This window comes from Ascaphus truei, chromosome 17 (genome assembly GCF_040206685.1).
Source record: "Ascaphus truei isolate aAscTru1 chromosome 17, aAscTru1.hap1, whole genome shotgun sequence".
Lineage (NCBI taxonomy): Eukaryota > Metazoa > Chordata > Amphibia > Anura > Ascaphidae > Ascaphus > Ascaphus truei.
In genome coordinates, this window is record NC_134499.1 from 37,683,802 (window position 1) to 37,701,692 (window position 17,891).

The following is a 17,891-nucleotide window of genomic DNA, read 5'->3' on the forward strand; positions in this document are numbered from 1 at the left end:
GAGAAGCGGGGGTAATGTATAGTTAGGGGATAATTAACTGTGCAAGTGAATGATAATTAATGCACAACTAACTGTGAGTTTCTTGGCTTCTCACTCTATTAAATTAAGTATGTGAATGAAATTTGCATTATGCTAATTGCATTTGTAAAAGATCTTAGAGATTCGTTTAATCTATATGTCTAAAGCAAATGTGCTTCAACTAATTGTTTTTTATTTCCTTTTTTATATTTATATTTAATGTATTACTTTATTTAGAAGATGATGCGGGAATTGAACTCTTAATGCTTCTTATGCCGTTCCAGTGCTCTAACCCAGTGGGGTTCATCCTTTTTTCTCTCGGGCACCCCTAACCAAATGCTCAGTTGCTGAGACATCCCTACAACAGGACAGGGTCACAGAAAACACAGGACAGAGATACTGTCACACGACAAGAAAAAACACAAAAGCGCACCAAGATGAGAGATAGATATTGTATTAGCAACAAATAATAAAATTAGTAACTTACATATAAAATTTCTTTAATAATCCCCGATCTGGTGTCTATCATAGGAGTAGGGCATCACATAGGAAATATGAAGGGTAATCTCAGTTCTGAGAGATCAGACCTGCGCGCTGGGGCTGTCTCTGTTTCCTCTCCTGTCCTCCACGTGTGGTAGCGTGGTGCAGAGTGTAGCACACATGTGCAGGAACCGGGGCCTTCAATAGGTGTCCTTAGGATGCCTGTCCGTTTTTGATAGCATAAAAACGATCGGAAAAAAGCAGGAACGGTACACTTGAGTGTGTACTGATGGTGGGTAATAAAACCGCCAGCCACAACAGTCGCGACGCGTTTCGTTTACCTAAGTAAACTTCATCGCCTGAAGAAGTTTACTTAGGTAAACGAAACGCGTCGCGACTGTTGTGGCTGGCGGTTTTATTACCCACCATCAGTACACACTCAAGTGTACCGTTCCTGCTTTTTTCCGATCGTTTTTATGCTATCAAAAACGGACAGGCATCCTAAGTACACCTATTGAAGGCCCCGATTACTGCACATGTGTGCTACACTCTGCACCACGCTACCACACGTGGAGGACAGGAGAGGAAACAGAGACAGCCCCAGCGCGCAGGTCTGATCTCTCAGAACTGAGATTACCCTTCATATTTCCTATGTGATGCCCTACTCCTGTGATAGACACCAGATCGGGGATTATTAAAGAAATTTTATATGTAAGTTACTAATTTTATTATTTGTTGCTAATACAATATCTATCTCTCATCTTGGTGCGCTTTTGTGTTTTTTCTTGTTTTGCTGATATTGGTATCACCATCGGGGTTCCGGTGGAGACCACATTTGGAGGTGGGGGAGACACCTCATAAACACAGAAGCAGCAAGAGAACTGAGAGGGACCAACAATCCAAGCTTAAAGAGCCAGAGCGCGGACTGAACTTTTCAATACTGTCACACGAGTCAGAGGGGGCAGGGGAGTCTGAGGGGGAATGAGTCACAGGCGGCAGGGGAGCCAGAGGGGCAGAGGGGGTCACAGGAGTCAGCGGGGGCAGGGGAGTCACAGAAACCACAAGCGCAGAAAAACACACACATACCAGAGACACACAGCCTCACCTCTACTGCCCGTGCTGCTTCCTCCTCCTCTGCTTGGCCACACCCTGCAGGCTCCTCACACATTGTCTTGATTGGCTGCTGCTGGGTAATGAGCCAATCAGAATAGAGGAAACTGCCGGCTCTCTCCCTGCTCTGGTAGATTGGGGAAATTCCGCGGGCCCTCTTCTGATCCTCTCACAGAACCCGAGGTTGCCGTAGAACCCCGGTTGGGAAACACTGCTCTAACCACTATGCCACTGGGTGGCTGGTTCCTGTCTATCGCCCAAATGGAATCTGTAATTCTGATTGGCTAATCGAATGGTGTATTCTTTTTGGGTGATAGACGACACTGTGCTTGGCAGTACATGTTAGGGTGGTTTAAAGAGGCCAACCATCTGAAATACCATTTTTGATTACACCTGTAAAAATCAGCCCTGAATATTGTCATGTGTGCATTGTGCCGTTTAATGAGTAGGCACCTCACAGAAAGAAGATAAATCAGTGTGCCATCTAGATACTGTAGCAATGAAGATTACCATGCATTGATTAATGGGGAACTGTGAATAGGAGGAGTGAGTTACTGTTTCCAGTGCCAGTGATACATAATGAAATACAGTGGGTCCCCACGATAAGAGACACACCCATGATGAAAGCATATACACTGTGTCTCTTTTAGTGTGGGCACCCTGAATAAACTTTTATTGATTTGCTAAAAATAACTTACATCTATATACAACAGAACCCAAAATTAAAAACAGAAAGGAAGAGAGAGGAATTGCCTGTGGTTGGTAGCTGTTAATGAGTAGACCTAATGGCACATGTTTGATGCTAAAGTTGTTATCCACTTATTCAGTGGTTCTCAACTCCAGTCCTCAAGACACCCCAGCAAGTCAGGTTTTCAGGATATCCCTGTGAAAACCTGCACCAACAGATTAGGGTTTATGGATATCCATGCTTCAGCACAGGTGGCACAATCAGTGGCTCAGTCCTTGACTGAGCCACTGATTAAGTCACCTGTGCTGAAGCTGGGATATCCTTAAAACCTGAATTGTTGGGGGATCTTGAAAACTGGAGTTGATCGTCCCTGCACTCACGTATTATCATTTTTCTTACTTATTGAAAATGATCCATGTTTTTGTTTTACATTTTTTTAAATCAGATTGACCAATTGAAGCAAGAGCTGTCAAAGAAAGAATCCGAACTTCTTGCCTTACAAACCAAGCTTGAAACTCTTAGCAATCAGAATTCAGATTGCAAGCAACACATTGAAGTGCTCAAAGAATCGCTCACTGCCAAAGAACAGAGGGCTGCAATCCTTCAGACAGAGGTATGGTCATTTAGTGACTTCAGTTCAGTCATTAATCATGGATTATATTGTGCATCTCTTCTTACAAATGTTGACAGACTAAGTAATTCTTTTTTTATTGGCCCAGAGTATGAGGAAAAATGCTCTGATGACTATTAGGCTACAAAGAATAACATTACAAGGTGCAACTTCAAGGAGTTACTTGCTCTTGGATGGGCCTGTAATATGCTCCTCAGCTCTTCATCTGCATAATCGTTAAAAGTAGCCAGGATGCCTGATGAGTGATATAAATATTTATAGGTGGAAAATCAGGCATAACAGGCCTGTGTGTCTGCTGAGAGGTAGAGATACCAGGCAATGTACTTCCAAAGCAAAGATTGAAAGGCAATGAAAGTTGACTTTGCGTGCCCAAATTTAGTAAGTGCATTTCTCAATTGGGCGGTGAGCCAAGCATTAGCATGTGAGATATTTTAATGTGTGAAGCGCAGAGCAAATCTTAGTATGAGAAACTGCAACACACCTTTAAGCATTGCATGCTCCCCAGTGCTATTTGTGCCATCCAAAAATGGTATGCTCAATAAGTCCAAACTAAACACTCTAACAGCTTTATGATTTATTACCTCCCAGACTTTCCAGCTAAATGAGCAAATATAAAAAACACTCTTTCTGCTGTATTTATAATGAATTATTGACATTCACAAGGAAGCTTCAGATTTGTGCCACAAAATATATTCTCCAAGTTACCTAGAATGAAACCACATCCTTTACCTGGATTAGTTTTAAATTGAGGCACATTTGTGTATGGTCGTATTCTCAAAGATTTGGAAACCATTTCTCATTTACGTTTCGCTTTAGAAGCAAAAGATTTTTGCCTTTCAATGTTATTCAGAATATCAGTATTGATAAATGCACATACTTTGTACAATTTTTATGGGGTTATCTATTAAATTGCGCTAGTGCCGATCATGGGCACCCCCCATTAACTTCAATAGATAGGCCCCTTAGTGTCAGATATGTTATAATTCTGTCGTTAAAAGATTCTCAATCAGTTGCCAAACAAAGTTTAACATTTTACAAATACAGTACTGCTTTTTACTTAGATGTTTCATCCATGTCCCAAAGACCTGCCTTTGGTATCTAAGTCAAAAGGAAATCTAGAGCATGCAAGTACTGTATGCCTCTTCAAGTCAGTGACAATTAATGCCAGATCGGAGTGTAAAGCCCCCACATCAGACCTTAGGGAATCCTGGCACATGTTTACTAAGCGATGCAAAGCTCTACGACTTATTTTATTTATTTCGAATTTCATTGACTCTCTTAATAAATGTTAATTGCTATGATCGCAGTGCCATCCACATCTTTGAAGGCTTGAGTTAAGTAGGGCATTCGGCCATATACTGTACATGTCCAACCGTTTTAACAATTTTCCATGTTTATGGTTGCTTTTGGGCCCATCCAAGTCATGAAACGAGGTTGGTATATTTCAAAGCCAGAACTGGTTAAGACTTCCTATGTAGGTTGTTCCACTGGTAGCTTTGACATAATCCATGCCTATTTGTAAATCTAGGTTGGCAGGGTATCTTAGGGTCAACATGAACCAAATTACAACCCTACAATGCTTTGTCTCCATAATGCTTTACCATGCCCTCGAATCTAGACTTATTTTACTGGGATAGGGGTTTAAATAGTAGAAGTGGCAGAAGCTCACCTCGGTGCTATCCTTTGTATGAAAGCTGAGCCCTGTGGCCCCATTGGATACACTGCAGCTGTTATGATGAGCATAAATAACCAGGTCACTTATATACTGCGTTTCCGTCTCATGCTTCTGGTGGCAGATGTACTTTTCTCTATTGTGACAAACACAGGTGTGAATGAAGTACACTATAACAAAGCATCTTTTCCCATGCCTTTATAATGGTAAAATAAATGCTCTCGGTCAGTCAATGCTAACCACTGCAGCTGTGTCCCAGAAAATGTTTAATATCGATAACTACTCTGCAATTAAGTGTAATAAACGTTATCCTGGCCAGCGCATGGCCTCTTGTTATACTTTCCTGGAGTTGAAAAGATTTGTGCTGTGCAAGCTTAGTTCTTTGGATTTAGAACAAATAATTTTGTCGAACAAAGTAATGTGTCTTGTGTTCTTGTCGCTTCCTTGTTGCTGGATCAGATAAAATTACAGGGGATTCTCATCAGTGAATTCTAACACCCAGCATAAAGGATCACCTGTTGTCACATCCCAAGCCCCAGCGTCGGTCTATAATTCCCTGCAAAATTCAAGCACATATCCGATGTATGTCTCTCTTTCTTCTCTCCTCTTCCACCTGCATATTTTGTTTTTGTATTAATGGGATATGACGAACAGATAAGCATGTACAGTAATAGGGTCATATAAAGAATATAGATAAGTAACTGTTGGCTGTACAATATAGATGGAAATGCCTAGACATCTATTCAATTTTAGGGTTAGGGCTCGGTTTGGGGTAGGGGTGGCCAACTCCAGTCCTCAAGGGCCACCAACAGGTCAGGTTTTCAGGATATCCCTACTTCAACACTGATGGCTCAGTGTTTGACCGAACCACCTGTGCTGAAGCAGGGATATCCTGAAAACCTGACATGGAGTTGGCCAGTCCTGGTTTAGGGTATACTTTTCATAGTCACTTACTAAATATTTTAAAATGCTATTTTACTTATTTGTGGGCTTGAAGAACCCAAACCACTGTTTGCTTTTGTTGTATCATCAATACTGCTGTGCGATCGTGACCCTTTCACTGCCGGGGGATACAACGCATGGGTTGCTAGATCCCTTGGGCGTGTCTTGCTCTTCTTTTGTTTTTGTCTGTGTGTTCCAAATCACGTTTTTTCCTAATTTCTAGCACTTGAGGTTGCTATGGTAACCCACAGGCCTCACAGCGTTCAGGGGAAAGCTCCATTTTAAACGCCATTTTCACGGACACTTACCATTTCAAATGCTTCTATCTCTAGAGCAAAGTATGAGATTGTAAAAATAAACACTGTGTGGAAAAGGGCAAGAAAATGGGTCTTAAAGTAAAACATGGCGGTAAACGTGGACTGCTGTTTTAACATATTTATCAACTTTATTGTTAGTGCCATGCAAAAGGTTTAAAACAAATTGAAGCAAGGATTCAGTACAGACAGGAATTCACCTTAGGCTCTGAATATGTAACTAATTGCCATCTTGCTTAGCTCATGTAATTTGCTTACACAGTGTGATGATGTTAATTGTTCTGTTTTTAAGCAGTAAATGTCTTTACAACCAACTATAAAAAGGTGCCTAACGTCATATGGCGGATTAGAAACAGGATATTATTCTTCAGTTCCATAACTCTAATAACTCTAATAACATATTTTAATTATTCCTCCTGGTTTAAATGGGGGTTTTTTTTTATTGAAAAATGTGAACGATTACAGATGGAAGTGTATTGATTGTTATCCTCATTTATTTTTCAAATCAGGAAAAGCAGAGAAACGCAATAAAAAAAGCTCCAGAAATGATTTGAGCAGCAGTTTTACCCACTTCCTCAAATTCAATATTTGCCCCCAATTAAAAGTTTGATGCAAGTAAATATTGGTAATTGCATTGGTTTATTATGGATGCAAGGTGCACTCAGGGTGGTCTCCTTCTTTCTAACGGAAGCTAACTTTTAATGATAGTGTGTGTGTGTGTGTGTGTATATATATATATATATATATATATATATATATATTACTATATTAGTGAAAGCACTGTATGCCTGTCTGGATGTCCGGTGTCCCTAGGGGAAATCTCATTGGTCCCTTGGGCCGCCCGCCCCCGCACACCTCTCATTGGCCTGAGGCGGAGTGACGGGCCACACACACACACACACACGGTAGGGGGGGTGTTACATACATTAGCTTGGGGCGCGCCCCCTTGGGGGGGGCGCACGATTATATAGGGGGGGCGCGAGCAGCTTGCAGGGAAACCTGGGGGCGCTCCGGCCAGAAGATCCATGCTGCTGCTTCTATGTCTGTGTCTTGCAGAGGGGGCGGGGCCAGAAGCTCCGTGCTGCTGCTTCTATGTCTGTGTCTTGCAGAGGGGGCGGGGCCAGAAGCTCCGTGCTGCTGCTTCTATGTCTGTGTCTTGCAGAGGGGGCGGGGCCAGAAGCTCCGTGCTGCTGCTTCTATGTCTATGTCTTGCAGAGGGGGCGGGGCCAGAAGCTCCGTGCTGCTGCTTCTATGTCTATGTCTTGCAGAGGGGGCGGGGCCAGAAGCTCCGTGCTGCTGCTTCTGTGTCTGTGTCTTGCAGAGGGGGCGGGGCCAGAAGATCCGTGCTGCTTCTTCTGTGTCTGTGTCTTGCAGAGGGGGCGGGGCTTCTCTCTGCACACAGACAGCCCCTCCTTTTCTTCCTGTCTGCTTCCCGTTTTCAGCAGCATGGGGGGTTGGGGGATCGGAGCATGTCGCCCCCCCCAGGTGAAATTGTGGACTGATTAAGTGTGTGTGTGTGTGTTGGTGGTGGTGGTGGTGGTGGTGGTGGTGGGGGGGGGTGAGTGATTGAGTGTGTGTGGGGGATTGAGTGTGTGTGTGGGGGGTGGGGGGGATTGAGTGTGTGTGTGTGTGTGTGGGGGGGGGTGGGGGGGATTGAGTGTGTGTGTGTGTGTGTGTGTGTAGTGTGTGTGTAGTGTGTGTGTGGGGGGGATTGTGTGTGTGTGTGTGTGTGTGTGGGGGGGGGGATTGAGTGTGGGGATTGTGTGATTGTGTGGGGGGGGATTGTGTGTGTGTGTGGGGAGGGGATTGTGTGTGTTTGTGGGGGGGGATTGTGTGTGTGTGTGGGGGATTGAATCTCCCCCTCCCTGCCCTTTGCCCCCCCTCCCTGCCCTTTGCCCCCCCTCCCTGCCCTTTGACCCCCCTGCCCTTTGCCCCCCTCCTCCCTGCCCTTTGCCCCCCCTCCCTGCCCTTTGCCCCCCCCCTCCCTGCCCCTGCAACGCCGGGTATATCAGCTAGTATATATATATATTAGTGGATAAAGTCAGTTAGCACTCCATTAGCAGAAACATATAGGTAGGTGCAGGTCCCATATAGAATTGTAAGATAACAATACCGTGTAGGTGTCCACGAAATGAGGAGACAGCACACATCTAGAGCAGGTAAACTGTATTTTCAAAGCATGGTACAAAATAACCAACGTTTCAGTCCCAGAAACGGGACCTTCCTCAGGGCAGTGCAGACACTACAAGGGTAAACACTGATGAGTGTGCTTTTCTAACAATGTTTTAAAGACTGCCAATTTATCTTGTACATTTTTCCCTGCAAAAACATCATCCCAATGTATTACAGCAGGGCCCCGCTTCTCGGTGCTCTGCTTTTCGGCGATCCGTTGATACGGCGGCACCGAGAAGGGGGCCGCCATGTTGAATTTGAAATCGCGCATGCACAGAATGGGCGGGTACACCCGGTGCGCATGTGTAGACCGCAGGTTGCGCGCACAGACCGCAGGTCGCACATGCCGGTTTGCGCATGCGCAGCACTGAAAATCGCCGGATTCGCTTTCCGGCGATTTTCACTATACGGCGGGCCTCTGGAACGGAACCCGCCGTATACCCGGGGCCCTGCTGTACTTGTAAATTAGTCCTCAGTTTATTCAAATCTGCTTTCTAAAGTTTAAGGTCTTTGTTGAACCCAAGTAATCTGTTTTTTGATAATTTATTTCAAATGAGACCATGTTAGGATCACTGCTACCCAAAAGTTACCGGGTTTAAATGTCCCTCAGGGAAACAAAATGGCTGCCACGTCTCAGGCCAATAGAAAGTTGCAACATCATCTGTTGTGGCTTCGTATTGGATGGCCCTTTTAAATCCCCTGTAAAAACCAGGAAGTAATACCGGTAACTTCACCAGTAGGTATCTCCGGAACTGTGTGGTCCCCAGAGCTGAAAATAGCGTGTTAACAGCTCTGGGTGAGCGGCTCCCTCCCGGCGCTACCCTAATTGATGGATTGCTCCTTTAAAATATCCGCAGCCACAACATGCAGTGGCAGCGTGTCCTGAAATGGAATTAGTGTGCGCTGTCCTCCGCTTCCCCTCTCCTCACTGCCTATGTGATCCTCCCTGCAGCTCCCAATCTCCCGTGATCATTGGGCAAAATCCACATAAAATAAAACAAAAAGGGGCGCATGAGAGAAAACACAGAGACAATATGTACTATCAAACACAATTTATATGTACACTAATACATGTACAACATACTTAAAATTAAGACCGGATCACAATATCCAGTATGTCACACAACACACAACACTACCAGAGGGCAAGCCTCAGCAAACCAAGGCACTCGTTAAGTCCAAAGATCTTCAAGGAACGGAGGGTGGGGGCTTACGTGATGATTATCAGCCAACCCAGTGTCTCCAACAGAGCCCTTGTGGGTGTGTATGTGTGCGCAGCTTCCGGAGTCCGTCGTCACGAAACCTCCCGTCTTTGGACTTAACGAGTGCCTTGGTTTGCTGAGGCTTGCCCTCTGGTAGTGTTGTGTGTTGTGTGACATACAGTATTGGATATTGTGATCCGGTCTTAATTTTAAGTATGTTGTACATGTATTAGTGTACATATAAATTGTGTTTGATAGTACATATTGTCTCTGTGTTTTCTCTTATGCGCCCTTTTTGTTTTATTTTAAGTGGCAACGTGTCCCACATGGTGACTGTGCTCGGTTTGCTTGCCACTTATTGTGTCTGCTGTTTGAAGGATAGCAAGTATTCCCCCCCCCCTACTGTATGTTTTAGGAGATTCATAGCCTCTGTATCCATGGAAAAGAATAAAGGAGGAGCCCGTTTCTTTTTATCTACATATATTTTTTTACTTGATGACTTGTACTGTTAGGTCTTTTAAGGGAATTGCATTTGATTTGCTTTACAACATACTTCTGTAGTATATAGTTATATGGGTATCACATCTTAGCCCAAACATAACATTCATCACAAAACAGCCTGAGGATTTAATGTGGAAATTTCACATGTACTGTTTAATAGTAGGGATTTAACCTTCTCAATTCTAGTAATGCTACGCCAGCCTCAAAAGCACTGAGGGTTTAATACGAACTGTTATTTCTGTATTCCAAAAGGAAATACTGGGATAACAGTGTTACGCCATTGGCTATAAATGATTGATATATCCAGTGCAGTGCTGCAAGTGTTTCTTGATAACAAAGCAGAACTAATCTAATGTTCTGGGATTCAAGGGAATCTTTGCTTTTGATAAACACGACTCTTACATTTAGGAAAAATGTATGTTTGGTTAGTATTTCCAGTAAAGTAGCCTGTTCCTCTGCATCACCTTGTTTCTTTAGATTCATTCAGTACCTCTCCAGTTTGCTTGCCTCTGGCTCTTTGGTTCTGTGTCAGATGTAAGAAACTTGTTCATCGCTTTTCTTATGTTTCATGCAATCTGGTAACCAGTTTTTCTTGGCACTGAAATGGGACAAAAAAAAAGTCCTAATTTGGAATGCAGAAAGGGATTTGTCCCATAGATTCGCCTTCTTAATTTCTCCTATTGACACTTCAGAATTTACTAATCACACATGTGGAGTAAACTACAGCAGATGTGCCTTAGTACTGTATATTGATGCTCAGAGTTGAATGCACAAAATACATCTAGCATCAGTCTTTTTTGTGTTTGACAGTGTATATATAGTATGACCAGTCTGGACCCAACATGTGAGGGTTTTATAAACAATTTAAGATGGCATTTATTTTTTCAAACATCCTGCTTCCTTCTTCAACATTTTGTGTTAATGCGTTATATTTGGAATTATGTATGTATATCTTAATTTATTATAGCGCCATTAATGTGCATAGTGCTTCACAGCAGTAATACACGTGACATAATCATATAAATAACAAATAATACAAATAACACATAATGGGAAGAAGCGCTTCAGACATAAACTAGACATTTAGGATAAGGCGTCCCTGCCCTGAAGAGCTTACATTCTAATCCCTTGCCTTATACATTGCTTTCAAGGCATCTCTAATACTATTTACTAGTGAAAACAATTGTATTAACTATTTACAGGAGTGGCCAACTCCAGTCCTCAAGGGCCATCAATAGGTTAGGTTTTAAGAATATCTCTGCTTCAGCACAGGTGGTTCAAACAGTGGCTCAGTCAAGGACTGAAACCCCCTTATTTGAACTAACTCCCTCTTCACTGTCGGAAAGGGATCATACTTTGCAAAAAGCATTACAAAATAGTGCATCATATAATACTATAATACTTTGGCCTAGATTCACTGAAGGTCGGTAAATGAAAATGTGGCATTACCTTTGTTTAATGTTAATTTTATTTATCAACCTATTCACTAAAGCCCTATTGCCAGCGATAAAGCAGAGATCAGGGGCTTTTTACCACCTAACCCTAAATAGTTAACACCAAATTACTTATTCACATGTGATTCGCTAACCTCCAATACCTACTGCAAACTCTTCTACACAAGGCAACAAATGGTGAACTACTTTGACCACACTATGATCCCATCCTTGTTAGCCTGCATACTTAACCCCCCCCTTTACACCTTATTTTACTGCAGCCTCTCCCAACACTGACTGCACACAACTGCCCCCCCAACACTCACTCCACTCACTCCACTCAGCCCTAGCACTGCAATGCAGCAAAACATTTTGACAAGGAAAAGGCACTCCTTTGCTGTTTACTCTGCACACACGCACTTGGCTCACAACAGCTTCATGCAACATGACCTACCTCTGTGATAATGAACCTGCTATGTATCTCAACTTTGTTCTTTCTTGTGGCCTCATGGAAATATTACTCTCTCTATCTAAAGTTTGCAATGAAATCCAGTGTGGTATGGAACTGGGACACTCACTGGTGCAGTATTCCTAGATTTTGCAATGGCTTTTGATACTGTTGATCATGTTATCTTGCTTAACAAACTCCAGTGCTCTGGAATAGGGAAGCATGCTTGAAACTGGTTTCATTCCTACCTATCAGGTAGATCCCAACATGTGTCTATCTCAGGCTCTAACTCCAACCCCTTGGATATCACCTGTGGTGTCCCGCAAGGCTCTGTTCTGGGGCCTCTACTCTTCTCAGTGTTCATCAATGATCTTCCTACAGCTTGTAAGGGAGCTTCAATACACATATATGCAGACGACACAATCATATATGCACACAGCCCTAGCCTCTCCAACCTTGAACACATACTTCAATCTGACATTTTGAAACTTGAAAATTGGATTTCCCAAAACAAACTGTTTTTAAACACTGACAAGACTATAACAATCATATTTGGGACCAAGGCTAAATTTTTTAAGTTTCCAATGACTGAGTTCCAGATCAGAACCAACGCTAATGCCACCCTAACTCCTGTTACTAGTTTTAAATACTTGGGCATATGGTTTGACTCCCATTTAACATTCGGAATGAACAGTGATCCCCTGACATCCAAAACCTATGCCAAACTAGATGTACTTTACAGGAACAAATCCTCCCTAAGTCTGTTGGTCAGAAAGCGTATCACACAGCAGATGCTAATGCCAATTATCGACTATGGAGACATAAAATACGGCTTGGCACCCCAAACCCACCTTAGCAAACTTGATATCCTCTACAATTCAATATGCCATTTTGTTCTCCAATGCAACTACAACACACATCAGTGCGAAATGCTCAAAGAACTAGATTGGTCATCACTTGAGTCTAGGCGCAATGTTCATCTTTCCTGTCTTGCCTTCAAATACTTTCTGGGCAAGCTACCCGCCTATCTGAACGAGCTCCTCACCCCTGCCACACGCAGCACTTATCACCTGAGATCTGACTGCAAAATACTGTTTATGGTCCCAAGGTTCAGCAAAGTATCCGGCCGCTCCTCCTTCTCTTACAGTGCACCCCAAAACTGGAACAATCTATAGGAGACTCTCACATCCACCACCAGTCTAAGTTCTTTCAAAACTAAAGCTGTCTCACATTTTAATCTGGTCTGTAACTGTTACATACGCCTATAATATATATTATCTGTAACTGTGCATGCAATGTCTCTGTATATAATGTATACCCTGTTCACTTATGTAACTGTATTTGTAACCATGTATTATTTGTCTTAACTCTATGCCCAGGACATACGTGAAAACGAGAGGTAACTCTCAAAGTATTACTTCCTGGTAACACATCTTATAAATGAATAAATAAAAATATCGGGCGATATTGAACTGCGGACATAAAATATCACCTACCCCAGGCTGGCGTTAGACCTATTCTGCCTATTTATATAATGTCCACAATAGACATAGGCAAGATAATGCTAGCCAGCCTGGAATAGGTGATCAAAATGCGCCATATTAACAATGTAGAACTTAATAATATATTGTTACACCGATGAATAGCTGATTTGGGCTACAACATGGTTAATATTTTCACGTACAGTATGGATGTCGTGCTTTTTGTGTTTTATTTGTAGGGTGTGTATAATGTATGTTGTATATTAACCCTGTTGTGCCTAAGGGCATTCCTTGGCAATGGCAATGCATTGGTCTCCTCAGGCATCAAAGGGGTTAAATACAATTCTGCCATAGGGTTTTGTAAGAAATCCTATTCCATTACTCTATGGTAGAACAGTGTGAAATTCCTCCCCCCCCCCCACCCCCAATTGCATTGTTAGCGCAGCTTAACTGATTTCAATGAGTTAAAGCTTATTTGTATCGTTCTCATTATTTACTGGAGTTCATGCATTTTTCATGTATGCAAATGAGATGTATATATTGAAATCCGATATGTAACCAGGTAAATCTGACGATTGACCCACTAGGCGCTCAGAAATAAAGCAATGCTGCACAGTGATGTAACTGGAACTAAGGCTATGGTAAACCCCAAGCATAAAGACAATATATTGTGTGAAAAGTCTTTTCCAGCAACAGGCTCCCTAAGAGCACCATGTAGTTGTGATAAAAAGATTCACTTATCTGATTCAGGGGTAACTGTTTCCATGCCTGTAATGTCCTCCTGTGATGTAGCTTCTCCTGCAAACAGACCTTTTTCTGGAGCTGTGTGGATGTGGGGGCAAAGTGTGGCCCCCCCGCTTCCCAGCTTCACGATGGATCAATAGCCTCTTCACCGCCAACCCTGCATCCGCTAACGCGGTGGGCGGTCACCTGACCGGCGGCCCTTGAGAGATATCCGGGTCACAGGAGAGAGAGATGCGCAGCTCGGCGTGCAGGCGGTAGAAAGCGGCAATAAGCAAATCCTCCCGAGGGGTGTGAAGACGCCGCACAGCCGCAATAATGGAGAAGGCTGATGGATGACTGAAAAAAGCTTTATTCACACAGAATGTGCAAGCGGATCCTCTTGACGCGTTTCAGCCCGTGGGGCCTTTGTCAAGAGGATCCGCTTGCACATTCTGTGTGAATAAAGCTTTTTTCAGTCATCCATCAGCCTTCTCCATTATTGCGGCTGTGCGGCGCCTTCACCCCCCTCGGGAGGATTTGCTTATATTGAAATCCGTAACAAACAAATACTGTAATTGTTTGTGAATACTGCAGTCGTTTCAAAGATACATTGTCGCACTCCTATTTTATAATAACGCCAACGTTTTAACGCAGCTAGCTAAATCGACATTTAGTGAATCTAGCCCTTTGTAAGCTGGAAACAGTCACCATTGCTTCAAATACCTCTGTTGATAAATACTGTAAAGAAGGGTGACTTCCCTCCTGGTGACATGATGGCTGTAGTTCTGAGGACATCTTATTGACATCCCTGAATGTTAGAATTTGTACGTTTCGCTATGCCACAAAGATTGTGTTGGTATTGTTCCCTCACACTAGAGACTTGTCTGCTGTTTTACTGATTATCTGGTTTGTGAAGAAGTCATCAGAAAGCTAACAAATGATTTCATACTGCAAGACGCTTTAATTAAGTTGTTATCTTGTTCTCTTTTGGAGCATCCAGGAATCCGTTGGTATGTTGGTGTCCTTCAATACACAGCTACTATTTCTACAAATTAGCCAAAAAAAAATATCTCCTTGATTCAATAGGACAGGAAATGTATTCCCAAGTGTTTAGGCTGCTGGTGCTCAACTACAGTCCTCAGGGGCCCACCAACAGGTCACGTTTTAAGATATCCCTGCTTCAGCACAAGTGGCTCAATTAGTGGCTGATCTGTTGGTGGCCCTTGAGGACTGAAGTTGGCCACCCCTGGTTTAGCCACATATTGAATATGACCTTATATATATATAGCAGACAGACAATTACATATTTATTTTCTGATTTTTAAACTCAAAAGTTCAAATGAACATGTTCTTTACAAAGAAAGTGTTTTTAGACAGAGTAAATGTTATACTCATGTGAAGCCTGTTACTTTAATCGAGCTCTTTATGAAATGGATTAAATGTAATGGTATGATAGTGTTAGATTACTGCACTGCATTTACACTACAAGCACGCAATGCAATGTCAAAATAAATACAAATGTATTCTACATTATTATTTATAATTGAAGTATCGTTTTGGTTGTAGGTGTGTAACTGACCTATAAACTACATTTTAAGCAGAGTAGCTGTGTGTGTGTGTATATATGTATATATTTGTTTTTTAATAGATATAATTGTATATATATTTGTATATATTTGTATATGTAATGTAATTTGAGGCATGCAGGGTCAAAGAAACCGAAGTAAAGAAAGATATGATCAGGTTTGTCATGAAAATAAGAGTTGTGTTATAGAATTTTTTGGACTCCAACATTACAGTAAATAGTAACCTCTTTATGAGCAGGGATTTCTTGTCTATGCAATGCATTGCATAGCAGTGTCTGCCCTATAATCTCAACAAAAAAATGACATTTTGTGTTAATTATTATTTAAGATGTCGTTGAAACTTCATTCCAGTCCACTCATAGTAAACAATAATTAAAAAAAATAGAAAATGAAGTGACCCAACTATCCTATCACCCCTTTCATGCAGCACCCCTTTCATGCAGCACCCGTTTCTTCTTTTTGATGTTATAAATCTACCAAAAATGACAACATATTAAGTTGCTAAACACATCCAAAAATGTACCTATATCAAGTTTTATGTTGCATTTCGAAACACCGTACACCTCTTTCTCTTGAAATTCTTCAAACAGGTTCATGTGCCAGAAGAATTTACCTAAAAATCCATCAGAACTTGTGGTTTTAAACATTAGTTTAAGCATAAAGGTATAATTTCATTTTAAGCATTTATCTGTCACTCCACATTTAAGCAAATACTAAAATTCCAAAAAACTACGTATCTCCTTTTGATTTGATTTTTAATGTTATTACAATTATATATATATATATATATATATATATATATATATATATATATATATATATATATATATATATATATGAATTTTTTTAGTATCAAGCCTAGAAGATGGACAATCCATTTTAAACTGGTTGCTGAAACCCACAATTTCCATGCCGTTGACATACAAAAGTATATAGTGTTTTATGGGTTTCTTAACTTTCAAGACATTTGGGAATTTGAAGTAGGACATTTTCAACATTTTTAAGAAATTGTCCAAGCTTTACAAGGGGTTCATTGTAATAATTAATTTGATGACTAACACATCTTCATAGAGTCCCGCACAATATATAATGGGGAGATGTGTAAATTCTCGAATTCTGTACTTAATGGCTCTGTTTACAGGAACCCCAATAAATCAGGGTGTCAGGACTGTAAACAATCTTCAAAATGATTACCATCTGTGACAGAACTATTCAGAAAACATTAAGGGACGTGAGAATGGTGTGATTTGGACGGGAAGCAAGACTACTTATGATGTGTTATAATACCGGTTACCATTGAGAGGTTTAAGATCAATTTGAGTTGTGGGTGAATGTTCATTAACCCTTTAACTGGGTAACGTCACTCCCACACACAATCATTAGCTTCAAATACAAATCAAAGTAAAAATACATTGATTTTTGTGTTCTTCACCTTAGGGCCAGTGAAATTACGTTTATTTTTACTTTGTTACTGTTTAAACTGTATTTCCCAACTTAGTTAGAAAAACTATTAAAAAGCACATAGAAAAAATCCCAAATGTGCAGACTCCTCATTATGGGCCTTATGCAGAGAGCATCGTTATTTCGAAATTCGCCATTTTTTGTACAATTTCGCGCAGAAACCGGCAGAAAATGGCGAGTTCCGAAAAACGCGCCATTTTGTTTTTTCAATTGCTAAAACTCGCCTCGCGGCTGGCGAGAACCTCCATCTCGCCATTTTTAAAACTCTCCGAATGCAGAGAGGTGCGAACGGCATAAAGCGGCTGTTCGCGCCAAAAAACGGCGCGATTCTCGCATTTTTGCTGCGCCAGGAAAAGATGGCAAGATGGCGCTCGCCGCCTATAGTAAAGGGGAAAAAAAGGCGCGAATTTGTTTTTACACGTTTCTGAAGCGCACATCTCGCCAATTTAAACTCGCCACACGCATCCATGTTAAACATAGCAGAATTCGCACTTTTCTGCATATGGAGAATAAAACTCTCCAAAAAAGCTACTTTTTATGAAATTCGCCAATTTTAAAATTCTATGCTCTCTGCATAAGGCCCTAAGTCCTGTTGGGTGTCTGAAAAGTCCAGTAAATCACCCCTTTGCAGCATGTATCTTTTATTCCCCCCACACCGTTAACCTGCCAGATCTCCAAAGAAAAATAAAACAGACAAAGCACACCGGGGGTAAATATCACAACATATATTGGTAAAATTACATGTCGCTTCAAAAACGTACTATTCATAAAATAGCCGTGCATGAACAAATCCAGTCCAAGTAGGTGTGTAAGTTATAGAAGCTACATGTGATTTTACCAATATATGGTGTGATATTTACCCCCCGGTTAAAAGACATTTAAATAACATTTCTCATTCAGCTACTGTACACTGAATTTTAACTTAATTATAGATCTGTTAAGCTTTTCTTCTATATACAGTACATGTGCATATTTTGTATAAAAAATTACATATGTTACACTAAATGACTTGATTATTATATAGTTTAT

General features: G+C 41.5%; 1 protein-coding gene across 19 annotated transcripts in view; it reads left to right on the forward strand.

The window, feature by feature from the left end:
* The window catches only part of ERC2 (ELKS/RAB6-interacting/CAST family member 2), a 608,533-nt gene that overhangs the window by 96,730 nt on the left and 493,912 nt on the right, over positions 1-17,891 (forward strand). For all 19 annotated transcript variants that reach the window (XM_075574861.1, XM_075574848.1, XM_075574849.1 and 16 more), the window contains one exon: positions 2,742-2,909. In XM_075574861.1, coding sequence (XP_075430976.1) covers positions 2,742-2,909 — 168 coding nt within the window. The remainder of the gene's footprint in view (positions 1-2,741; positions 2,910-17,891) is intronic.